The 25,648-nt window shown below is 42.9% G+C and overlaps 1 protein-coding gene across 3 annotated transcripts in view; it reads right to left on the bottom strand.

The window, feature by feature from the left end:
- Window positions 1-2,683: 2,683 nt before the first annotated feature.
- RIPOR2 (RHO family interacting cell polarization regulator 2) overlaps window positions 2,684-25,648 on the bottom strand; it is a 67,309-nt gene continuing 44,344 nt past the window's right edge. For all 3 annotated transcript variants that reach the window (XM_058831837.1, XM_058831836.1, XM_058831838.1), the window contains exons 9-22: window positions 24,440-24,483; window positions 24,195-24,320; window positions 22,621-22,769; window positions 21,434-21,563; window positions 18,717-19,406; window positions 15,899-16,083; window positions 13,957-14,125; window positions 12,365-12,500; window positions 11,290-11,451; window positions 10,166-10,324; window positions 8,950-9,152; window positions 7,412-7,495; window positions 5,429-5,519; window positions 2,684-4,300 (exon numbers count right to left, since the gene is read on the bottom strand). In XM_058831837.1, coding sequence (XP_058687820.1) covers window positions 4,200-4,300; window positions 5,429-5,519; window positions 7,412-7,495; window positions 8,950-9,152; window positions 10,166-10,324; window positions 11,290-11,451; window positions 12,365-12,500; window positions 13,957-14,125; window positions 15,899-16,083; window positions 18,717-19,406; window positions 21,434-21,563; window positions 22,621-22,769; window positions 24,195-24,320; window positions 24,440-24,483 — 2,429 coding nt within the window. In that variant the 3' untranslated portion in view covers window positions 2,684-4,199. The remainder of the gene's footprint in view (window positions 4,301-5,428; window positions 5,520-7,411; window positions 7,496-8,949; window positions 9,153-10,165; window positions 10,325-11,289; window positions 11,452-12,364; window positions 12,501-13,956; window positions 14,126-15,898; window positions 16,084-18,716; window positions 19,407-21,433; window positions 21,564-22,620; window positions 22,770-24,194; window positions 24,321-24,439; window positions 24,484-25,648) is intronic.

Raw genomic sequence — 25,648 nt, 5'->3', positions numbered from 1 at the left:
GTTCTTAGCAGTTTTAGGAGGCTGCAATAATTGCTGTTTAAAAATGATTTAAAAGGATTGAGTTTGTTTATTGTTCTGAAAATTCCTGAGTGCTTTTTGGAACATGCATGCAGTAGCACTGTGCTACATATTAAGTCTAGGAACTTACTATTTTTGTGCTAACGGCTTGCCAAAGGTGTAAAAATTACACAGAGATTTGTTTGTGATTAGTTATCTTACAGCCATCTGACATTTTAAGTATAGGGAAAACTCACTTATCACTGGAACATAGCTATATAGCAGCTGAAAATCAACATCACTAAAGACAGCCTTCATATCCAGCTAAGTTGGAGAGAACATTCTATCTAGCACAATAAAACTATCAGTTCTGGAACCTAACTTCAGAATGGGATTCTTTCCATGAAGTCAAATGCGTTTGTGCTACCAGTATGTTGACTCCTTTTCACTGCAGAGAGCGGAGACACAATCTTGTCTTTGACTGAAGCAAGCTCAGGCTGTGTGGAAGGGGGATGTCTCTACAGCGTCCTAGCACTTCTCACATCCACTGTGCGTGTCTGAACAGGGCTGAATTGCAGCCAAGAGTAAAGTGTGGGGAGGTGGGGCATTTGCAGGTGCCAGATGTTTCAAGAATGAGCAGCTGCGCAGGGACAAGCAAACCACGGGGCAGGTGCATTGTTTGTGTGAGGAAGAACTTGGAACTGGTTTACACTAAAAATTGTTATTTTTGCTAAACAGCCATTGTACTTAAGAAAATGTGTGGTGAAATTAATTAGACTATAGTAGCTACTTGTTTGGGCAGTTGAAACTCACTCGGTTTTTGGCACTGGATTGCTTACGTGAGGACTTGCAGCATTGTCCTGTATTGCAGCTTATGCTGCAGTCTCTGCATAAGTAATGAAGTTAGGTTAATTCTTTTAAGAACATGTGATGCATATTCATTTACTTTTCCTCAAGGGCCATCTCAGGTTGTTTTCAGAGCTGGATTTGAGAACTTAATAAGATGTGCAAACTTTGCCAAGGCTGTGCTTTTCCAGCACGCCAGTGTTCTTAAGACTGAATTGCATTGTCATCAATGGTTTTTTTCTCAGTAGGAAAAGTTTATTGTGTTATTCATCTGTCTTTCTATTCTTGTAATAGCATAAAGCAGTTCAGCAACTGATAATGGTGTTATGAGGATCCTTAATTTACTGCTGCTTGTTGAACTGTTGCCTCTAATGAAATGTGATCAGTTGTGAGGACACATCTATCCTGCCCCCGGTGGCGCTGCAGCCATTTGAAGCTGGGTGCTGTGGATCCTCGCCTCAGGCCAGTCCCACTGCAAAGCAGGGAGCTGTACTTAAGATACAGTGTCTGGCAGTTGTATTGATTCCTGATTTTGAAGTCCGCATTCCTCTCTATATCCCAGACACAGGATAGGGTGAAGCTATAGAAGATAATTTTTCTGAACTTCTGCTGGATACAACAGCCTTGCCAGTAGCAGTGTGAAACTGGGCAGCCTAACATGCTGCTGCTGTAGCTACAGTAGTGTAGGGTTTCTATTTATGGGGCCAAATGCTGAGACAGTGGCAGCATGACAGGGGTAGTAAAAACCACAGCATGAGATAAGGATACCTTCACCAGCAGATAAAGCCCCTTGCCAAGTGTGCTCCTAGCAAGCTGCCCACTTCTTCCATCTGCACTGCTGCTGAGCTACTTTGGTATGGGAACTTTATTAACACATTTTCCTGGGCTGGCCCTGACCTTTAAATTTGTCCAAGCAAGCCTGCTGCAGCCCTAAGAGCTTTTCTAATTACTGCCTGCTGCTTCCTTCTTCAGTAGTCAGTAAGCATGAGCCTTGTGATGCTCTCACCCTCTCGCCTCTGTGCATCTGGTTTTTCCTACTCCACGAAGGAGTGCATTAACGTGCCAGGAAAAGGTAGCGTTGTCAGCTCTGCAAGCATAAAAACGTACAAGCTATGAGACAAATAAATGGCTTGGTCATTTTTATTTACCTTCAGGTTTTGGAAGCTTTAAGGTCTGTTCACTTTGCCACGGTTGTCATGAATCCTTTTAGAAGATGGTTATTTGTGTATTTAGTTTTCTAAAACAGTATTAATGCTCCAGGTGAAGCTTAGCCTCTATACATCTGTATCCCAGGTTCAAGCTTGTCAGTCTCAGATACCACAACAGGAACTAAGTTTGATGGAACTGTTCATACTAAAATTCCTGTGCATTTTCTCAATGACTTCATTCAGAGCACAATTTGCTCTTTCCTATCTGGTTATTTTGAACTGTATGCATGATTTTTAATGGTTGTAATGGTGTAGCAGATCAGCTTTAGGCTACTAAAGTTCTCAAAGGGTGGCCTTAAACTACGATGAGATGAGATGGGATGGGATACACCCTCCATTTGATGCAGTACCTCTATATGTGAGCTGTAAGCCTGAATGTTTGAAAAGGGAAAATGAATGGAAGAAACATCTTCTGTCTGAGGCGAGTCTGTCTTCACAGAAGGTAGGAGTAATCAGTGCAAGTTTGGCAACGATCCTGGAGCCTCTCCAGCACATTTTCTGGTACTTCCTGTGGAGCCTTTCTTGATAAGTATCTTGAATGATACACAAAACTGGCTTGCTCTGAACTTAACTATAAGCCTGATAGTGAAGAGGCTGCTGATGGAAAGAGTGACGATACATATGGACTGATGTGCTTAGTAATTAAAAAATAATCTTTATTATAACTTAAATGTGATAGGAAATATGGTGAGTACAAATGCCACAAAACTAAAAGAAAAAAAAAAAGTAGATATAAAAGGACACCTTGAAAGAATTCAACTGATGGGACAGGTGTAGTATAAAAACCATAACATGGCTATTTCACCTTCTGCAAAAGTGTTTATATCCCTCAGTAAACAAGTAAGCATTTTGCACTGTACAAAATGTACTTCTTTAATTAAAGGAAGAATATATATATTTATAAATATACAGATATGTACATTCTTGTAACATTCACAGTAAAAAAACCAAAACAAATGACCCCTGCCTGCCAAAGTGTTTGGCTCACAAGGTTTCCTTTTGATGTGAACTGTTTGCAATATTTTCTATGTCATCTATGCAAATTTGGATACTTCAATTGACATCTAAATAGCATTTCATGCATAATGAACACAGTACAGGAACACTCTTCTGTTAAATTCTATTCACCTCCTCTGTTAACTTAAGGCTTGTAATCAACAGTTTGGAGCACTCGCTGTCTTTCAACCTTGCAGGGCAGGGAGGGGAGGTGCATTCACTTCCCCCTCTGTTTATTATTGCCTCCGAAGTCCACTTGAGTTTGTTCTGTTCTTTATATTGAAATAATTCTATAGGAACTGTGCTCCACTAATTAGAATGTATGAAATCCAATCCTGCCTACAACTTGCAGAACAAAATGGTTTTGGGGACTTGTGCAATTAGTGATATTCACTCCTTCTTCTCAGAATAAATAAATGCACTTTACCTTTTCATTTAGTTTTCAGAAACCTACATGATTGTTTGATCCCCCTCACAAATTGCTGGATTAATGATGGTTTGTTGCTGGAGGGCAAGAGAAGGGAATAAAAGACCAGTGGAGGCATTTAGAATGAGTCACCAAAGTGACGCCTCCCAGGGCTTGCATCACGCTGTTTCTCCAGGCAAAACTTGTAGAACTTTCATGACAGAGACACAACTGAGAAAGCTGAGCAGCGTTTCCTGCCACTGGAGTGTTGCTGGGGACACTGCATGGCAGCAGACACTTCATTTGGGATTCAAGGGAAAACTTCTTTCCATGCCTGCTCAGGTGGCCTCCTGCTTGTCCTTGTTAGATACAGTATCACACATCTCAAGCTTTCACGACAACTTCAAGGAAGTATATATAATAGGAAAATATATGGAGATGCCAAATTCTAAAAACCTCACAGAAGTCTGTTGAGGCTGAATAACTGCAATTACATTATTTGTTTAGAACCAGTCAAGAAAGTATTGTTCCTCAGCATCCAACTGTTCCATCATGAGCTGCAGCAAGGAGCCAATAGGAACCCTTAAGCTGGATTTTAGATTTTGCTTTTCTTTAAGAAGTCTGTAAATTGCTACATTTTGGAACATTCTCATAGAATTCTTTAAAATCTTCCTTCTGTTCCCCACACTGAAGTGCAGCTCCATCCTACTTTAATGCCTGTTAAATATTAGCAGGTTCTTTTCCATCTAAAAAGCTGTGGCAGCTTCAGTTCCACGGCGGCTTCCAACTTTAACAAATTCCCGGGGAAATTTGTCCAGCTGTTCATATGCCAGTCTCCCATCTTCACCTGAATGCAAAATGATAAAGCATAAAAATGTACTATGTCACTGCTCTAGAACATTTAAAATACTGGATTCTCTGCTAGTAACTCCTACCCCTTCTTAAAATTTATCTTGTTAGAAGCAATTTCAGAAATTATTTGGAAAAGTTAAAACATGCTCTGTTCAAATTATTATTTTTTTTAATTTTCCCATGTAACTTGCTTGGTTATCTAAAGCAAATCAGAAGCAGATGTGGCTTGTATGATTAGGTGACAGTATCTGCACACTTGTACTGAATGACCTATTGTGCTTGTCGAGGTCTCAGCTGCTGTTGTGATGTACTTGAGGTAAATGATGTTTATCCACTCCAGCCTTGGAAAATATAAAGTTTATCCACCTCCCACTTCCTGGCACTTTAAAAAAGTGAGTCTATCCACATCATTATTTCTATATTGCTGAAAAAGACAAAGCAGTATGTTTGCTAAATATAATTGTGTCTTTCAAACCCTTTTTCCTTAGCTACTACCATCTATATGCACTTTCTATATCACCTATATGAAGACAGCATGGAGCCTAATGTGTTGAACTGGCCATAAGGAACCAAAAACGGGCTCTGTATGTTGTCTAGAATAATGGCAGATCAATCAGAGTTTTCAAAAGTATACCTGGACTAGTTGTTTTATAACCTGAGCAACAACATGTCCAACAGCAGACTGAATTCCTGCTGAAGTGGTGAATGGAAGAGAGCATATTTGTAGGGTTTGCATAATTAAAATCACCCAAGGACACCTCCCACATGGAGTAGAAATTTATGCCAGCCGAAAGGCCAGAAAAACACAATTTTTCTGTGTCAGTGAAGTACCAATGCCTGGAAACTGTGCAGATTAATTATCAATTATTTCTGTTTCTCAATTTCTCCTTTGCTGTCCTTCCTTTTACTACTTCCCCCTCCAGACTCATACAATTCAATTTCTCTCTTTTTGGCTCATTTTCAAAATTAATTATTTTTAAGAATTTGTATTTTCTAACTCATTTAAGTCACTCTGTAAAGTTTTGTTTCAATTTACAGTTTCACATTTATCTAAGTCATGTGTTGTACATGCTGCTCTGTTAAAAAATAAAATTAAATACTGCTCTAAACTGAGGCAACTCACCAAGGGAGAGCAGGGTTTCGGATGCCACTTTTCTGATCTCTTCATTGTCAGACTGGCAGAGCGTGACCAGCATTTTAATGCTCTCAGTAGCCTGGGAAGTGCAAAAATAACTGCATTAGCACCACACAGTGCACTCTGGGGTTTTTCCACAGCCTTGCATGGAAATAGTAACCATCCTCTGCACTGCCCTTCCCTCTCCAAGCAAAGGGCTTCGGTGGAGACAGGAGGAATGGGGTTTCCCTGAGGGGAAGCATTTGGAGGAGGTATATTTTCTGCTGCTGGTGCAAACCCTTTCTAATTTTCCTACCCTATGCACTACATACACAAATCTGGCAGACCAGCTGTTTGCCACTTCTGACTCTAGGATAGGTGATGGGCTGTGGACCAAGGCCATAAAATGCCCAGGTAAGGGTACAGCCGGGAAAGGAACAGGAGACAGTGGTCTAGTGAATGGGTTTCCTATAAAGCATGTCAAGCCTGTGCTCAATATTTGCAGATTCTACCTTGTCTCTGCTATTTTTGAGAAGAAAGCAAGGAATAGTCCTGTTCTGTGATACAAAAATGTCAGGTCTTTGGGGGGAGCAGCTGTCATAGTGTCTCTGGCTGGCTATTTAATACTACAAGAGAGATGAGTGAAAGGAAGGGCAGGTACTGCCCCAGTGTGACACTTGGAAGAGGCACTGAGCCACAGAGTCAGTATTTGTATGAGCTCTGTCAGTCCAGGGGGCACAAGGTCTGGACTACATGCTCTGAACGAGGGCTTTGCTACCGGAGCCATTGTCTTCACGTGGTCACTTGTGTGTGACTCGGGGTAAGGCTGCACTGGGTGCGTGCTGGTGACTACAGCTCCAATGCTTGGGAGTGATGGGGCCACAGCAACACAGAGCTTGCTGCAATCTGAGAAACCCCTCAGAGATTCAGTGGGACTTTGTGCAGTGATGTGGATTAAACTGCCCTTGGGTTACCCCATCCACAGCCACCTATCCAGTGTAGCATTTCCATCTCTGAAGTAGTAACTTCCAGCTTCAGCTTTTTCTTTGAAGATCCCAAATGATGATACTTTTCCGCAGTAGCTTTTTCCCCCAGCTATTCTCAGTATTCAGGACTCACTGGAGTCACATTGCTCAAGTTAAACTTGTCCAGCTCCAGTTCCCACCACTGGTTCCTAGCCTGAGTTTTCCTGAGCAGTCAAAAACCCCACTGCACCCTGCATGCAGCAGAGATGTCCCTCACCATTGCCTCCCAGGGATGCCTGCTAACTTCTCATTTAAGGGAAACGTTTTTTTTATATTTAAACAATACTGGATTAGGCATTGGATGGTGTCAGTTGTGACTGGGATGAAGTTACAGTTTAGAGCTGCTTTCCAGGGGACAGATTAGAGGCAGAAATAGTCAGTCCGAAGTGCATCTGTCTCATGGAACACAGTTTTTGCCCCAGTGTCCCATACCAGCCAGGCTTGGATCGCTGCTGTCTCCTGTGGCTCTATACAACTAAAACAAGTGCATTTTCCCATCCTGTCAAAGGCTAGAGTGCAAAGGTGGTACCAGATGCTAGCTGAGGCTGCAGTGCCCAGAGGTACCAGCTATTTATCACAAAACAAGATGTGATCTCTCTTTTCTGCTACTGCAGCCCACATGCATTAGAGCTAATTTTATCCTGGGAAAACATTTTTTTATCCTTCTCAGTCAGTACTTTATGAATAAACATTTTTTTTTTTCTCTGTGATGTGGAACTGAGTCTCCTGAAGTCAATATGAGAGGGAGGAAAAGATGATATGCAAAAGATAAAACTTTGCCAAGGTCACAGTTTGTGGTTTAGAAGGTTCTAAACCATTCCCTTTATCTGAAAAAAGAATGGAGCACAGCAGCACAAACTAAAAACACTACTGCTGCTGTTATAATTTCTATTTTGTTGTTTGTACCTATCAGATGTCCTTTCTATAAAGCAAAGCCAAGCACCCCAATGTATTCCTTGTCTCTTACCTTGAGGTATCTTAGAGCCAAGCAAGCTGCTTTCTGCAGCTGGAGGTTGGGCTGGGTTAGTGCTTCACAGTAATAAATCAAGGCCTGAAAACAGATAAAGAAGAATAGCAATGAAAATGTCTGTGGAGAAGGGTGGAGCATGGAGGTATTGTTACCCTGTTAAAGGGAGAGCAATTGCAGCCTGCCTCCCTGACAAGGAGCATGTGGGATGGAACAGGGTGCGATAATTCCCTACAGCAGATCCAGGACAGACCACTGGTCATAGGTCAGCAGTCTCAGGCCAGCTTTTGGTGAGGAAAAGTTCACGTTAAAGTGAGATGCACAATCTGGCACCTTTGAAGGCCTTTTACCATACATCACCAAAGAGCTTTGAATGAGCCTTGGAGTCTAAATATCTCAGGAGGTGGCCCTTGAGACAGTCTCTTTTATGTAGAGATAATAATGAACTAGTTTGTATAGCCCCCAGGGAGACTTAAAATAATGATTACAGTGTTAGCTTGAGCTGCTAGACCAGTTTACTGCTTGACCCTAGAAATCAGTAGCTACTACCGAGCAGCAAATCTCAGCAGAACTCAGCTGTACAGTGAATTCATCTGCAGCATAAGGCTGCACAATACCCTCACAGAAGCCACTCTGTGATTCTTCCTGCAGGCAGTGGACCAGGTATCAGCTATGCATGCCTGTTCCAGGAGAAGGTTGTATTTTCCCTGAGATGCTGCCTCCAGGACACTGGGGATGGAGAAGGACTGTATGAAATACCAAGAGACTGCAAAAACTGAAGTGGGAAGGCAAGCAAAGAGGGGACTGGACTCATAGACAAGAGAAGCAAAGACTGAGCTCCTTTTTCTCTTCCCTTTGCCTTCCTTCTGCCACTCTTCCTCTTCCAGCTGCCTTTTCTTTTGCTCTTTCCTGACAGAGAGCACGAAGCATAGTAGGGAAAGGTCTGCCATGAAAGGGTAGGAGCCAACCCCTAATTTCTTCTTACTCTTCTTCTCCTCTCTATTTAATTTCTATGTTTAACCTGGCCCTAGTTGTTGCTTTTGGTATCAGAGATAAACTCAAATCTTAGTTCTCACAGCTGAGTTGTGTTTGCCCAAGGCAGTCCATCCCTTCTGGAAATGGTGGGAAGTCTCATAGATGGCAGGCTCCTTTGGAAAAAAACCAAAAATCTGAGACCTGTCTTTGTGTGTTGGTGATGCTGGGGACTGTTACCTTGAAGCCTTGGACTGAAGCCAAGTCAGAGACAGGGCAGCAGAAATGCTGACGTGTGGAAGATAGCTGGAGAGCATGGCACTCAGTAAGTATTTGCAGTTTTGGTTAGTACCTATTTAGCATAATAACAGGTAGAAGCAGACTGGGATAAAGACAGAAACAGACCTGCACATGTGCAGAAAAATTAGACAGGATATCCCTCTGCATCAGTTTAAATCAAGCTTGGATCAGTTATTTTATATGCACAGATATTTGAGACATACAGGTAGAAAAAAAGTCATGGTGACACAGGTCTCTCGTGCAACAGGTGATTTTCTGCCACTTACCTTCTCCCTGAAGTGCCTGTTTTCTGCAGTTGCTGTCAGAAGTGATGCCACAGTCTCACTGACTTCATTTTTATTTTCATTGAGAAGTAAAGCCAAAGCTCTTAAAACTTCCTGCTGTGGTGGAAGGTTATTGGAGTTTATTTTGGACACATTTTGCTGCAGTTTTCCGTCTTTCACTGACTGCAGCACCTGAACCACCGACGCTAGAAGTTCAAGAAAAAGGTCTGTATTACTTACTTTATCCTCTTGGTATTTTGGATTGATCCTTTCCTTGCTAGCAATCCTTGATTTATACTACACACACTGAGGATATGAAAATATCCCCATCATGGCAGTGTGTCTGCATGGGGAATTGTCTGGGCTTTAAGCTGGGTCAGTTTCTCAGACCTCCTTCAAGTGAGGAGACGAGTAGATGGGCTGTGGGATAGTGCAGCACTTAGGCCTACCTGTCAAATCTCTGCTTTCTGCTGGAAGATGTCAATTCTCACTCTAACAATTGAAACCAAATATTGTTGCCAATGTACTGATTTCCAGAGCATCTTTGTGAGAGCTTTTCCTGGATAGATTGATGTCTGCCAACAAGAGCTAGGGCTAATATGTTTCAGAGGTGATTTGAAATACCATTTTGCTTACAGGCTTTTGAGCAAAAGCTCCCTAGTATGCCCAAATAAAAAGGAAAATTAGGCAAGGTTCCTCAAAATCCCTCTCAAATAGAGAAGAAAATTTGGCTTGCCAGGGATTGCTGTCTAGCACACTTTGTGCAGCATCTGTTTCTCCCTAGCTCTTGGTGGCAGAGCCTGCAAAACTCTGAGGTGCTGTGATCCCTTGGTTCCTGAGAATTGCTCAGTACTTCAGAAGGTGTCTCCGTAACAGATGGTGAAAGACCAAGACATCATCCAAGCTGTGGGCACAGAAAACTTCCCAGGCCTTGGGCTCAGCCCACCACCATCAGCCATCTCCTACAAAACAGTGCTTTCAAAACAGTTTTTTCCCATTTGAACATGGAAATAGAAATAACTGAGGGTCTATCTGCATCAGCTCTTTTCCCCTGTCATGTGCAACAGTTCAGGTGCATTCACTTAATAGCCAGGACACTTCTTTGTTTCTTTTCTCTCCTCCTTTTGTAAAATCAGCCTCAGGGCTGAAATGCTTTGTGTTGAGCTCAGAAAGACAGAGATTTACTCCCTAACCAGTCAGCAGGATTTATATACCCTACCTTCTTTTGCAAGCTGTAGCAAATAGCTTCCAAGGTCATTGACACTGTGGCTGGCAAAATAGTTGTGATACTGAAAGACAGTAATGGTCTCCGAGGACATGCTGGAGTAGAGGACCGGCTCCGTCCGGTCCAGGATCTGAGACACCAGGATCCTGAAGACTGCAGGCAGCCATGGACAAAGGGACAGGTTAGTGAGAGCAAAAGCTGCTGGAAAAATTACGCAGTCCACTTCAAAACCAGAAAGAAAGAAATGCATCTGCAAGGCCAGACACTTCCCAATGTTCCTAAACTCAGCTGTGGTTAGGTTAGAAGCTGGACAGGCCTTCTCCCTGCCTGGGTCTCATTACCAGAGAATATCTTTGTAAGGATGAGCCTCTGCCAGTTTACAGATGGCTGTGCAATCAGCACAGCATCATTTCTACCTAAACAATATCCTGAATCATAAACCCCTCTCCACATGCACTGCCTGTTACATCCCCACAGTGCCACTGAGGCAGGGGAAATGTGCACAGAGGCAGGATTTGGCTGTGCTATTTTTTATGTTCCTGCACTAAGTGTGGCATGTAGAAAGCCAGTCTGAGGCACTGTCTGTGAGAGCTGTAGCATGGAGCAGGAAGGAGAACACTGCCCTGTGTAGGCATCCACAGTGCAGAGGCCCACACCTGGGCAGATCAGCCTCTATCCCCATTCTGTCCTAGGGAGAGCTAGTCAGTATAGCTGGAGTTTGAGGTGTGGTACATGCCACACAAGATAAGAACCTGTGCTCAAATAAATGCACTTGAATGTGGATTAATTTCATCCCACTGCACTGTTACGGGGTGTGGGTGTTATATAGACACACAAAATTAAGTGCAAGGATTCCTGATTCATTGGATCACAAATCTGCATTTGGGAATAGACTTTCTTTCTGGTTAACTCATAAACCTTAAAGCAGTATTTTCTTTTCTGTTAACCTCACCTTTTTTTTTTTTTCATTATTTGGGACCAAACCTTTTACAAGAGCTGTAGCATTAGTTTTCAAATGAGATCTTGGAACTGTGGCCAAACGGATCTCCGAGGGGTTGGAAAACAAAGCTTGTTACAGAGTTGTTCTCCATTTTGATGGTGACACATTTTTTTTGTACCTGTTTCTGCAAGTCCTGGACACTCTTCATTCACAGTGGTGGCAAAATTGATATCCAACTGCTTCATCATCTTGTCTGCAGAAGTGTGATACACTCCTGAAGGGCCAGTACACTTCATCCAGAAAGCCAGCAGTGACAGCTTCTTGTGGAACTCTGGAATTGCTGGGGAGGGCAAAATGAATGATGAAACAAAGCCTTGCTGGAAGCATCAACTTTGAGATAAGATGGTAAGAATGGAGGAAATCTGACCCTATCCCACTGATAGTTACTGTTTGTTTGGTCTCCCTGAGCCATTACCTTCAGAGAGCATGATCATGTGCTCACCCCAGGTTTGTAACATCTTTCTGTTTTTACTGTTTCCCACAGTAAAGTGAGAAAATTTGCTCCTGATCCAGTTCTTGGCATTGATTCTCTTCTTTTTAAATAGCAAAAAATACTAGGGGAACACCACAAATTATCTACACAAGTTTGGTCCCTGTCCTCGTACTGCTCTATGGCTTCAAGTAAGTCACTCCATTTTTGCCTCAATTTTCTGATATAGTAAATACACCTTAGAGTATTTACCTATCCTGCCAGAGTGTACATGAGGGTAACTATGTGTTTGTCAAACTCTTCCAAGTATTAAAACAGATGCAAAAAGGAAAATAACTAAGAAGTTCTCCAGAGAGATGACTAAAATTGAAAATGTTCAAGAAGTTGTAGTATGCCTCTGATATTGTAATGCAAATCCTGCTTTCCTCAGGAAAGAAAGGTGGAAGAATAACTTGAGTCCTCAGAGGTGGAAGTATCCCCATCCCATAACACCAATGACATCTGTCCATCTTCTGCACATCAAGCTGGGTAAAAAGTCCTTTCTCTTCTCACTTGCATATTTCTGGATACCAGCACTCAGGACAGATGCAGGTGACACCTGCCTGGCTGTGGTGAGTGCTGCACCTCCCGGTGACCCTGAGCCAGCCTTTATTAGAGTGGCACCTCCTGCACTACTGGTGAGATCTGCATGGTGATTATTTCAGCAGACACACATGCCCAGGTAAATCCTTGTCAGAAGGAAAACCTCTAAGCTGTTTCTTACCATCAGTAAGAGAGGTGATGTTTCCCAAGTTCTCAGTGCTGATCTCTGCAATATTCTCCATCACAAGGATCTGCTGGGACAGCTTATCCAGGAGGTCTCTTGTCACAAATGGTGTTTTACTGGAGAACACAATTTGCTGGTGAAGACAAATGAGAAGAGACAAAAGGGAGTCATTGAACCAAAAGGAAACCTGGCCTCAGAAAAAAAAAAATAAATTCAGAAACACCTGAAGCGCAATGACAAATTCATTGCCTGGAACCACAGGACCTCCTTAACTTAAATTTCTTGTCTTTGGGATATTTTTTGGTCCTAGTTGATATGCATCACTGCTTGTACGTTCAATATCTAAATCCAGATCCAGACATCTGAGTATTCATTTGCATAAGTAATTTCTGGTTTACACACACCACAAAGCTAAAGAAACCCATCACCACAGGACTTAAAACCATGCAAGAATATTACTCTGACTTTCACACAACTTAGGCTGTAGACTTTCAGAACAACCCTGCATGGAGGAAAACCACAGGTTGTTCTTTCTTCACTCCATTTCAGCTTTGATCAATTACTTAGGTACCTTTATTAATTTAATTAATTAATTAATTAATCCTTGCTAATACTCCCTACTGCTGCTATCTGCATTTCTTCAGCAGTCTATGTAAACAATGTTCATATCAAATCTGCTCTGTGTGTCGATGTGGTTCAAGTTCACCTCACTCAGCTGCATATTTACTGTGTACTCTTGTATTGAAACCAAAAAAACTCCCTTTTTCTCATGGCTGTGAGTCAGCAGAGTTTCCAGCTCAGCACTAAGGGTGATGGAATCAGGCTTGCGCTCTATTGCTTCAATGATCCTTTGGGAAAATAAAGGTAATTATATCTAAGATGGAAGAGTAAAATGATTGTGAAGAGGAAGTTGCAGCATGTTTTGATTTTTCAGGAAAACCCTGATGACCTCACTTACTGATGTTTAAATTTGCATTTGCTGTGCACGGCCTCTGGAAAAAAAACAAAACAAACCTACAGAAAAAACCCTCTAGTTGTGAGCTTGAACTGACAATTTTGATGTCCCAGGGGGGCTGTCTCCTGCTACCTTCACTGTGCCTGTTGCAGACAGAATATCTCTGCCTCATGTGCAAAAATTCATCTCTGCTCTTGAATGCTGCAGGCTCATCTGGGGCTCAGTTAAAAAGTGGAAACAGGGTTCCTGCTTTACCTCTGAAGACATGGGCTGCTTTCACTGGGAACTGACTCCACTGAGGACCTCCCAGCAAAGCCAGCAGGAGTTTGTAACCCAGAGCAGGGGATGCCCCTGTCCCCCAGTGCCCTGCCCCTCAGCCCTCCTGGGCAGCTCCTGCCAAGTGCCCCATAATTCACATGTCAGGTCTGCTCTGAAAAGGGCCAGGATAGAAAGGATGGAGGCACTTGTGGCTGGGGTGAGGGTGTCACTGCCCTACCCCCGCACCGATGTCTGTCCCAGCCCTGTGCTCCCACTGCCTCAGAGGAGCAGTGCTGACCTTGCCAGCCTGCTTGTACCCATTCTGCAGGCAGGAATGATTTTAAAATAAATGCCCCAAACGAGGTGGACCTGGTACCTGAATGAGCTGGGTGCAATACTGCAAGTGCTTAACTATGGTTATATCGAGGCTGTCGTTGCCTGTGGTCAGGGGCAGAGGGCTGCCAGCCACGCTGGTGCCCACACCCGTGTCCTCGGTGAGAGCTTCGCTCAGGTGGCCTCTGGCTTCTGGGTGCTCCGTCCTGTAACTGGGGAGGAGGGAGGGAGGAGGAGGTCAGTGCAGGGCCAGCAGCTGCCACAGCAGACACACACCCACACCCACACCCACACTCGCACACAAGGTGATGAGCAAAGAGCACGGCAGAAGAGCTGAAAGCACACAGAAAGCCGGTGATGAGCACATCACACCACAAAGGAGAAGGAGCAGGGCTGCCCTGGCTGGGTACAGAAGGGATGTACCCATCTAGGGGACAGCCCTGACTGGCTGTCAGGGCCTTGTCTTGAGTGATGTGATGCCCTCAACAGCAAGCTTTGTTAACCCGTGGTTACTGTCCTGCAGTGGTGACAGCTTTCTCCTGTCTGTGATGAATCACCTGCCCAGTCGCCCTGGATTAAGCACCACGACAATTTGTACTTTCCGAAGCACTGAGCTGCTAAGAACAGCTCTGTGCTTTCGGGGTCCTTCTGCTGCCAAATTTAAGGGTCATTGCAGAAGGAAAGGAAAACCACTGCTGAAATAAAAGACACAATGTTTTCATATGCAGTTCTGGACACAATGTGTACAGCTTACTTCACCAATTGTTTCTGCAAGAGAGTAGAGCTAGTCTTACTGTGTTTCAAATCATTATTTCCAGTATTGTCTTGCTGTACCAATGATCCTCCCTGTGTTTAAATGCAAAGCCTGAGGTCAGTCCCCATATGGCAAGTGTGTTTGGCTGCAAGTTCAGAAGTTTCAACACTTGCAATCTTTACACTGAGTCACACACTTGCACATCTAAAAATGGAAGCAGGAATCTGCACTGTCTGGGGATGAGCCAGAGGGGGGAAAGAGAAATTTTAATTTCTATTTTAACTGGTTGAAGCTAGATTCTTAAATCAGCACAGACCGGACTGAGGTCAGAGTGCCAGTTTAACAAGCAACACAATTTCCCAATTTATTTTTCCCACCAAGTCCTATTCTGGAATGAGGACATGAGATGATGGGAACTGCATGGTGGTTGCTTGTTGCACACAAATTGCTTTAAGCAAGCTGTGAGTAGTATAGCTCCCTGGTTGGAAAGCACAGGCAGGGAAGGAACCGTGTTCCTTTCTTTTATTCCAGCTCTAGTGCCGCTTACATGCCTGCTGGGCATCGTGTCAGCTCAAAGGATGCAAACATGCTTTTAAGATCTAATGATTGAAGCACAGCATCTTAAAGTCACACAACAATGGCAGGCCACAGCACAACACCACAGTTGTTTTTTTTTTCTCTTTTTTTTCTTTTTTTTTTTTCTCTCAGAAAGACCAAAAGTGATGAAAGAAGGGCAGGTAACACGCAGGGCCATGAACAGAGTACCAGTCATCACTCTTACATTCCAAAGGCAACCTACATCATGCTGCTTAAATCTGGCCCTGTGTTATTGTTACTGACAAGCTTAATCCACTGCAAAGACTCATTCGGCTAGAGAGAAAAGACAAAGGGAGGGGGGAAAAACCACAGAGGAATTAGTAATTACATCCAAGGAAAGCCAGGTCCAAACCTATGTCAAGGAAGAGGCTCTGCCAGTATTGATGTCAGCTTAATTTAATTTACCCTTCTCCTTTGGAGGACAGATTGCATATATTTGAACAGGGGGAAAAAAATGGTCCTGGAAACTAAAGATTTTGTGTGCAGCAGCCATGGGGAGCCTTCTGACCCTAAAACTCATCAAGGATTAGTCAGTCTTCCTTGAATAAATTGTGCACCAGGATCCCCTGTTAGCGACAAAGAGCCAGGGTTGTCAGTTTGGTGTAAGCACAGCTGGCAGGTACTACAAACTTACCTATTCTTCTCAATCTCAGTATCTGAAAATACTGAGTCTGCACCTCCTCCACCATTACAAACCTCCACACCACCACCATCCTCATCATCAAAGTCAGAGGTGTTCAGGAAATCAAAGCTTTCTAAAGCACTTTCAACTGTTAGACTTAAACTTGAGGACCTGCTTCGGCTTACTGCTGGCTTGCACTGCAAAGGCAGAACGAACCAATGAAAACCCCAGATATTAACTACTACAAGAAAGATAAGAAAAAAAAAAGAAAAGATAAAGCTTAAAACTTCAAATTCTTCATTTTATTTTTAAAACTTCATTTTATTGGGTGTTTCATTTCAAGCCTTCATATTCATAGCATATACAATCAAAGCCTGAGAACTGGGAAAAGCCTTTCATTCCTCCTCCCCTCCTCATCCTACTCACTCTCTTCCCCAAAGGAAAACCCTTAGAGGCAAAATCCACCGTGTTTTATAGAAATGAGAAGTAGTTCTTGAATCCAAGCAGCTCTTGGCATTTTCCAAAAGGAATGACGGGAATTAATGCAATGGAAGTTGAAAGGGGAAGGCACATTCCTTAATTGCTGTTCTAGCTACAGAAGCCAATTTATACATATCCAGTGGCACTACCTGATTTATTCCAGACGTAACTCTAACAGACCTTAGCCCGGAATGAATTTGGTCCCATAGCTGCACATTTATTAATGGAATGAGAGGAGTTTTGTGGCCTTTGAAGGCAAATGGATTATCAAGGAAAAGCCGATAAGGCACCAGATTCCAAGGTGACAGCGAAAGGCAGTATTGTAACTCAGAAATTAACAGGGCTTGAGAGAGCGGGAAACCATCCCACCTCACTGCAGGGAAGAAACACACTGGAAACCTTGCTGTAGCTGTAAGAAATATGAAAGTGTGAATCCCATATGGCAATTCATCTTCATGTACCCACAAAATTGCTTCCAGGTCATCCTGAAATCAGATGTAACTTGAGAGATCATCTCCATTGGTTGGTGCAATGACTTCAACATCTTTCATGCAATGTGATTATTTGATCAGAAACAGACATGAGCCACTGGTGCCATTACACAAGCAACATCCTCCAGTCCCAAGCAGCAGCCATGACTTTGTCTCAGCTCACAGAAAAACGCATTGGCCTCCGAGGAGTTCAGATTCAGCACCGGCTGCTTTAGAGCTGAAGGGAGTTCTGTTTTCAATTCCTTTGCACACAATACTAATGGTCATACATTTGCACTTAGGATGTTTGAGTCCTGGAACTGCCTGTTGTACAGTCATTAGCTCATCAAACACACTTCCCAATGCATCTGTGACAAGGCTGAGTGCTGTATCCTGCTTCTAGTGTGGCACCAATGGTTTTGGCTTCCATTTCCTTCAGGGCTTGGTAGTGCAGCTTCTTCAAGCAAACACAAACAGCAATATGTGGGCCATTTTCTCTGCTCATCTAATATGGCCAAGAGAGGTTTCTTCAGTCACAGCTGGATTCCAGCTCAACCTTTCTGCATGAGGAGCCCATGCAGCCCCCATCTGCATGGTTGCTGGTGATGCTGAGTGTCAGTCTGTGAGCTGATCAATAGGTCACCTCCAGACTTCAACAGATCTGTAAGTGGCGTCCATCTCAAGTGTGCAGCAATCCTGTCTGCACATGTCCAACCTCTCTGCCCCCATCCCATGTCTGACTGTTTGTAACTTCTGATCAAAGCAGCCTAAACTAACAGTCTCCATTGTCTCTCTGCCCTTTGGATAGCTGACCTGCTTGTACCAAGTTAGAAAATAATAGCAATGGTACTTTTGCCTGCTCAAACCTCTCTAGGAATATGCAAGGAACAGGGGCTGCAGGCTGTGCAAAAAACCACTTAACTTGGGAAAATACCATGCAGCTGTAAACACCAATGGAAATAAGGAGGTTAGCAAAGTTTCTTTGTGAAAAGATAATGCAGAAGAATAAATGCTTCCCTGCTTCCTCCTCAGCCATGTTTTTGAATGATGAGGCTTAAATGACTAGCAGACCAACTTGCATATGAATATGAAGCATTTGAAATGATTATTTCCCATATAATACTGTTTGCAGAGTAACGTGTCATGAGTTGTTATTCATGGAGGAGACACGAGTAACAGTGATCCACAGTAAATATATTAACAACACACATGCAAACCCCTTTTCTTCCCATTTTTAACATTATTCTCTGCATCTTAATGTAATGACAGCATGTCTCTCACTATGAAAATGGATGAGGGAAAAAGGAAAAGGCCACACCTAGGTGATGTGGGGACAGCAACCTTCAGCAATACTTGTGCTTCTAAATCCCTTTGGCAATTCAGAAAATTCAGCTTCTATGGCTACAAGGCCTGATCCTCAGCTAGTGTAGTTTTGCACAGCTCCACAGAGTTCGGGGGTAGTATGCTAAAGTATACCTGCTGAGGATGTGACTCATGGATTTCAAAGGTAGAAATTTGGCTATATTTGATCTCCAGTATGCACAAGCAATGTGTTCACAAGTGGTAATTCACAATGGTTCACAAAGCGTTCAGAAAAGGGTACAATTTAATTACCCCTCTGTCATAGTACCTTTTTCTCTTTCCCACAGGTTTTGATAAAAAATCTGCTGCTTGAGGACACATGGCTATGGTAAGCACATTGTTGACAAAAGTTTAAAAATGCAACATTGTGAAAAGATGCTCCAAGCAGGAGCAAATCTACTGCTACTAGGGAATTCTACTACTCTCCAGAATGTCTACTTTGATGTTTGCGAGGCAGGCAAGGAGATTCCACCTGCTCAGATTTTCTTTAGGGTAGTATTTTCTGAAAATGTACTCACTTTTAGGATGTCATCTAGATGCATCACTTCTTGATCCAGGTCCTGAAACTCTTTATACTGCTCTTTATGTGGCTCAAGAGCTAAGAGAAGCCCTTGTAAGGCTTCCTCAATGCTTCCATCAAGATAAGACTTATATCCTTCTGATTCCCCACTAATGGATCCCTCACACGGCAGCCTCTCTGGGGTCAGGGGTGTCTCTGCTGATGTAAGCCTTTTGACCAGCTGCTTTGTGATGTTGCCCTCATAGGTATCCAGCTCCACAGGCTTGAGTTCTGAACCTTCATCCGTGTCCTGCAGGAGAGACACCGGGACACTCGTCTCTACAAAGACACGATCGCTCCCAGCATCAGAGATATTTTGGCAAACTTCAGGAGCTGCCCTTGGGGTGTTCTTGCTCTCAGTCACCGCTCCCTCTCCATGGGATGGCAGGTCCTTTGGCTCAGCAACAGAGTCTCTGTGGGAGTCACTGCTGCTACAGTCTAGGCTTGAGCTCTGGGAGGACTCAAGGGCTTGGTGCTGGGTGGGGGTCGCAGTGATGTCAGGGCTGGAGCTGACATGAGCAGACGAGGACTCAGCTGAGTTGGCAGGGGGCACAGCGTCTTCGTAAGGCAGGTCACCAAAAGTGAAGGAGAGGGGCCGCTTCTCAGTGGCTGCTGTCCCATTTTCAAAGACATCATCTGGCAAATTTGACTGAAAAGATAATACAGAGAAAATGTTTTTCATGCAGCATTGGAAAGAGGAAAAAATATACAGCATGTACCCAGGAAAGAAAAAGTCAAGGAAAAAGATTAAAGAAGCATTCAAGACTTGAGAGATGGAAAAAATATTTCAAATCAAACTTCCGCTTTTGTCTGGCACAGCTCCTCAATTTCAGCATGAAATCTGCTGGAAAACCTGGGCTCAGCATTTCTCTGCTAAATAGAGAGCTCTAGGAAATGTTCTCCAGAAAAGAGACATGAATTCTGCTCACCCTATTATATTCTCTCAAACAGCATTTCCAGTGCACTGCTCCAGTTCCTGTAGCATGGCTCTTTTATATGGGATTGTATGTAAGCCACCTTGTCTGCATTTTCCTACTCATTACAGATTTCTATTCTACTTATTTTCTGACTTCTAAAGTAGCAATCTGTAAAATGTGATAATACAGTTTGCTCTAGAAGTTTCTCTGGTGTCATGGTGGTTAAATGGTGATAGTACTGTGCTATTTCTTTTTACCCCATGTCCTGCATGTGGCATGGATGTCTGTAACAATTGTTGAACAAGAGTTATACAGGAGTCCTGTCCAACATAAGTTTCTGCTAAATGAGTCAGCAAAATTTGTGGTGTATTGAGCAGGACACTGACAACTTAAGAAGCAAAATCAGCCTATGCAGACTCCAGACTTATCAGGTTAGATACATACGTGTATATACATATGTTCATCTCTGACTGATGTATGGGGAAGTATCACTATAGGAGTGCACAACCTGCCTACCTGACCTACAGACCTTGCTTTGTTATGTGGCCAGCCCATGGAAATGCATGGCACAGATGGAAGGCAACTACTATTTTGCTGACAATTTGTTGGAAAGAACTGTAGGCATTCACATGTTGTTAAGCTTCAGGTTTAAGTGCCCAAAACTTTTTTTTTTAATATATTAATAGCAGCTTTTTTCCCCTAAACATAATCACAGTTAAAGGTTTATTTCTTCTTTGCCTTGACATTGGTATGCTTTTAGCTTCTGAAAGTCATGTTACTAGGCAAATGTACAGCATCAATCGGCGTAGCAGGTGATTTTTAAGAACACTGTTGGCTTGCATTCCTGCTCTGCTCTCTGCCCACAGATGGTTGACTTCTGATCATTATCTCTGTAGAAACCAAGAGGAATTCTGGTTTAATGTGAGCCGCATGGGCTCACAGTTACATCCTGCCCTCTAATCAGTCAGCAAAATGAGTGAGTTGCAACAGAGAGCAACACATGAAGCATGCGTGGGAATGGAAATGCCACACAGGAACTGAAAAAATCCTTCACCAAACGAAAACCAGGACTCACATATAGCTCTAGCCCTGCTTTTGGGCTTAGCCTGAGCGATGGCAGGTCACTAAAAGAGCGACTGCGACGAAGCTTGTCAAAGAAAGTGTCTTGAAGAGCATCTAAGATTGTCAACTTTGGCCTGTCTTGCAGGGGATGCAGCCATTTCTTCAACAGTTAAAGCAAAGAGGGTGTGAGGAAGGGCAAGTTAAATGAATGCTTTGTAGCAGAGTACTAAATTACAGCCATGGGATGCAGCACTTGTAAAGTTAATCTCTGTACAGATGGCCTGATTAAGCATTCAGAATTCGATTCATGCAAAATGTAGGAACACCCTGTGAATATCTTCAGTACAGGGGCAAATTTTATCACAGGATCCTTAAAAATACTTGTGCTATAATGGTTGTTTAACAACTGTTGCAAAATGAAAACACATTTTTTAAAGATTATTCAAGTATCACAGCAGTCAGGCAGGAAGGATAGGTATGCATTAATTGGCCACATAGTTTCAAAGATGCCAGGATCATAGCCACCTTCTTTTAGGATTAGCAGCTAGGAATGCACTTGCTTTATAAGTATTTCTAAGGGTAACCTGCTGGAACCAGGGAAATAAAAGCTTAGACACGTAAAGCAATGAAATGTTTGCAGTGTTTGAACTGCTCTAAGGTTTTGCCTTACATAAACACGAAGCCAAACAGAGCTTACAAAAAATGAGTGGTCCTTGAAGGTTGGTGTTTCAGGAGTGCCTTGGCTGTACATGGACATTCTCCTCTGGAGAGCAGATACCTTGCTCACATTTCCTGTGGATGGGGTCAAGTCTTCAACATCAAAGGGGCTACGGATACACAAGCAAGAGGGGAGAAAATAAAAGGTTGTTAGGCTGAGCAAGAGGGACTTTCAGGTCCATAGAATGCATTTTTGAAAGGGTGGTTTATTAGCACATCAAAACCCAGAGGTAGCAAGTTCTTAAACTGAAGTGTTTAAAGAAAATGTTGTTAATTAGACAGCAGTCTCAGAAGTGTGGTTTTCGGTTCTGATAAAAGTGTTCCCTCAGAAAGCATTTATGTAGTGTAGTCTGATGTTATTCTTCTCACATGGAAAGTATTCTTGGATTTGAGTTGCTAAGTGTCACACATACTAATGAGAAAGGTGCTCAACTATTAATAGAGCTGTTGCATTATAAAGGAAACCTGGAGCTGTTATTGCCGGCTTCATGTTTATTGCATTACAAGAAACAGCACACATGATTGCGAAAAGTTAAATGTATCAATGCTTCTTCAGAAATTACATTTACTTATTTCATAAAAATGCAGTGAGAATTGGGTTTGTATCCAAAGGCTACCAGCTCACCTATGCTGACCAGTGTGAATAGAAAACACCACAAGATTTCCCATCACTCTTGGGGTATATGAAGCCCTTAAAAGACAGCTTTTCAAGATGGGCCAGCTCCTGAACTTTGCTATGCTAGTGTAAATCCATAAATCCAGCACTGATTTTTACACTGATTTTTTTAAATATTAAATATATATATATATGAGAGCACTCAGTTATATCCTCTGTTTAAGCTTTGAAGTAAGCTTTAGGCAATTCTGAGACCTATCATCACTAAGCAGTTCCCATACCTTGCAATGTCAGTACTTGACAAACCTAATTTAACAGCTGAAACTAGGCAAAACCCTCTTTATCACAGGTAAAGCAGGCAAACTGGGGCTGACCAGGAACTACTTCTCATAGACCAAACTTGGGCCACAGTTCCTTCACAATATTCCTTGGCAGGGAAAAATATGGAGAGAACAACTCACATGGATGAACCATTGTTCTTAGTTGAAGTTTTACAGCTGATTGATAGATTGATTGTTTGATTGACCAACTGACCAATGAGTTCTACTTACTACCAGGTGATCTCAAGGTTCAGCTTTACTGTGCCAAGGTCATTAATGTCTACTGCAACCACCTGAGGCCGAGCTGCAAACAGGTCTTTTGTCTCACAGGTTACACTTCCCACAAGGATATGAGTAGCAAGCCCTTTAACTTCTGTGACCTGTAGGAGATAAGAACAGGATATTTAGGACCACACAAGGCATTGCAATCCTTAATGCCAAGATAATAGTTTTGATTGTCTGGCCTAGCCCCCTTGCTAAAAAGCTTCTAAAATATGACTGTCACATTACTTAAGGAAAAAAATCTAGGGTTTGGTGGTGGTTTTGTTTTGGTTTTGTTAAGAAATGCATCGTTTTAATTATTAAATTAATCAGTACATATGATCATGATTCCATGTTTTCTTTGTTTTTATAGGAGTCAGAAGAGAACAACCATACTGACTCAGACCAACAGGCTGTCTAGTCTTGTATCTGATCTTTTGCACTAATGATAACCAGAGCCAAGGGAAGAGTGAGAACAGGGAGGATATATGATATATATGACAGCAGTTGACAAATTCCTAACTGGGAATCTCCTGATATAATTTGTCTAATTAATAATTCCTAATGGAGCTCTCTTCCAGGTATTTCTGTCTTGTAACTCTGAAGCCGTGTTATTGTTTGTACCAAAGATGGCCTTTGGTGAGGACTTCCACAGATCTACTGTTGAGGAACCACCTCCGTATATGCTGTTACCGTAAGAGTAGAGCACAATTCCTATTTAGAGATACATTTGCCTGGAAATTCAGAGTGACAGTTCTATATGCAGCTCCTACATACACCAGCCTTTGGCTGTTTGCTTGCAAGTCAGTTCTTGGGCCTTTTATGTGAAAGTGTTTGGACAGAATCCAAAAAGGGAAGAGAATATACACATTAACCTTAATAATACTGGGATTCTTGTGTACTATAAAAAGGGGTTCTCTCCTAACTTTCCACCTTAAACGTGTGTGTTAGATTGAGGAAAGTGACTCACCATGTGTCACAACTTGCCTTTTACTGAAAACCTACCGTCTCACGCATTTGGGATTATTTTGGTTGAGGGTTTTGTAATCACCTGTATTATTTCCATAAAGTCTTTGCTGTGTCTAAGTGGGCCATTTCCCCGAAGATTTTCAAGACATTCTTCAGTTTAAGCTACCTAACCTGGGATATCAGGAATGGTTTTTAGCAGCAATTTCTGCTAAATTCTGCTAAGGGGTCAGAGAATGGGTATCTCTAGGTTGGAGGCTTGCTGGAAAGAAAGCATATGGACTTCAGGCCAGGAGAAATATGTGCTAGGAGGCTGGGGGCAGTGAAGAGATGGAACAGTGATGGAAAGACTCCAAGTTTGGGAAGAAAATCTCTCCCACAGCTCTCACAAACTGATTAGTCTCGTAGTATCTAAACTGGACAATACTGCAGCACCTTGGTAGGTGTGTCAGAAATACTAATTATGGCTCATTTCTAAAGAGTTTAATGATCTGCTTCTGTGTTTTTGCTGATGGTGCATGGGAAGGCAGGTTCTTGACTCCTGCCTTGCTTGCAGGCAAAGGAGTCAGCATGCATACCTTAATGGAGATCAGTCCAACAATGAGAGGGAGGAAAACCATTTCTTCTCCATCCCAGCTTTGCTTGCCATTCACTTCTATTTTGCCTTTCAGTTTCCATCGTTGGCGACCGTAACGCATGAAAATCTAAAAAAGAAAAGTCCTCTTATTTTCTTGAGAAAATTCATGATGTAAAAAGCAGCAGAGGTATGACTTCCTTTTGATTCTTTTGCTATTTAGTAAACAATAAACTCATGCACACATACCTCATACTGATCTCCTGGGCAGAGCCGAGCAAAGCCAGCCAGACCTGAGAAGGAAAGACACAGAGGGGCTGTGGGAGTGCCTGGGCTGCCAAGCGTGGCTGGGCCCAGAAGTGGGGTGCAGTGGGATCCCCAGGGCCACCACTGCCACACTTGGACAGAAGAGAGCAACACTCTCCTGCAGCCTCCCAGCTGCTGTTTATATACCCCTCTTACTGCTGCCTGTGCACCCTCCAAACCAAGACAGCCATCTTAATTTTCTATTTTCCTCCTTATTTTTTATAAAATTCATTGGACTGCAGTTTCTTGCACATGAAAGATTTATACCTTCCAGCTTTTTTCCCTCTGACAGCCTGAAGTTTCCTTTTATATAATAACTACAGAAAAAGGAGACACAGCTTCCTGACGTCACCTGGCTTCAGACACTCAGCTGAGAGCCCTTCCCATGGTGAGGTGTAGGCGAGCTGCTGATCCTCTGTAGTGCTGCTCAATGCTAACCCGACCCAGCTCCACACTTTAACACAGATTCCTTTTTAGTACATCTTCAGAGAGACACAGAAAGCAACAGGAGCTCCTTCTGCCTGGCGTTTCCATAACATTATCATTCCCATAACAGCTGAGTGTCTTTCAACAGTAAGTGCATCACGAAATATGACTGACATCTGTAATACCAGATTAATCCCGTTTTTCCCCAGGGCGGGAGAAGTAGCACAGCAAAGCACTTGTGATCTCTGTGTGGTTTTGGGGTTTTTTAAGGTAGGACATAACAATGCTATTTTTATATCAGCACTGTGTGTATGAAGTGAAAGTTTCCTGAGGGATCACGCTGAAATTCAAGGGGAATTACCACCCCTCTCCTGGCCTGCTTTCCCACAGGATTCAGCTGGCTGTTTTTCCCACAGAGGGAGCTTCTCCTTTCTCCCAGATCCCCTCAGTACGTAGCCATTGCACTTGTTTTAGTGTAAAAACTTACTCAGTTTGCCTGTGTGAGCCTAAATCTATGCCTCTAGTGTTGCAGTGCCCAAAGAAACTGTCTTAGGCTACATACAAAGCCTGTGTCAGAGAAAGGGATGCCGCAATGGAACATACAGGGGTGTGTTAAAATCAAGGCAACTATGAGGTACTCTAGTGCTTTTGCAGGGATGCACTAGTCCTGCTAGCCATACTGTAGGAACAACTCAATCCCTGCATGCAGTCATGGACTGTCCTCAT

The sequence above is a fragment of the Poecile atricapillus genome, chromosome 2 (genome assembly GCF_030490865.1).
Source record: "Poecile atricapillus isolate bPoeAtr1 chromosome 2, bPoeAtr1.hap1, whole genome shotgun sequence".
Taxonomy (NCBI): domain Eukaryota; kingdom Metazoa; phylum Chordata; class Aves; order Passeriformes; family Paridae; genus Poecile; species Poecile atricapillus.
Note: the sequence above shows the minus strand (reverse complement) of the source record. Positions and strands in the feature narration are given on the sequence as shown.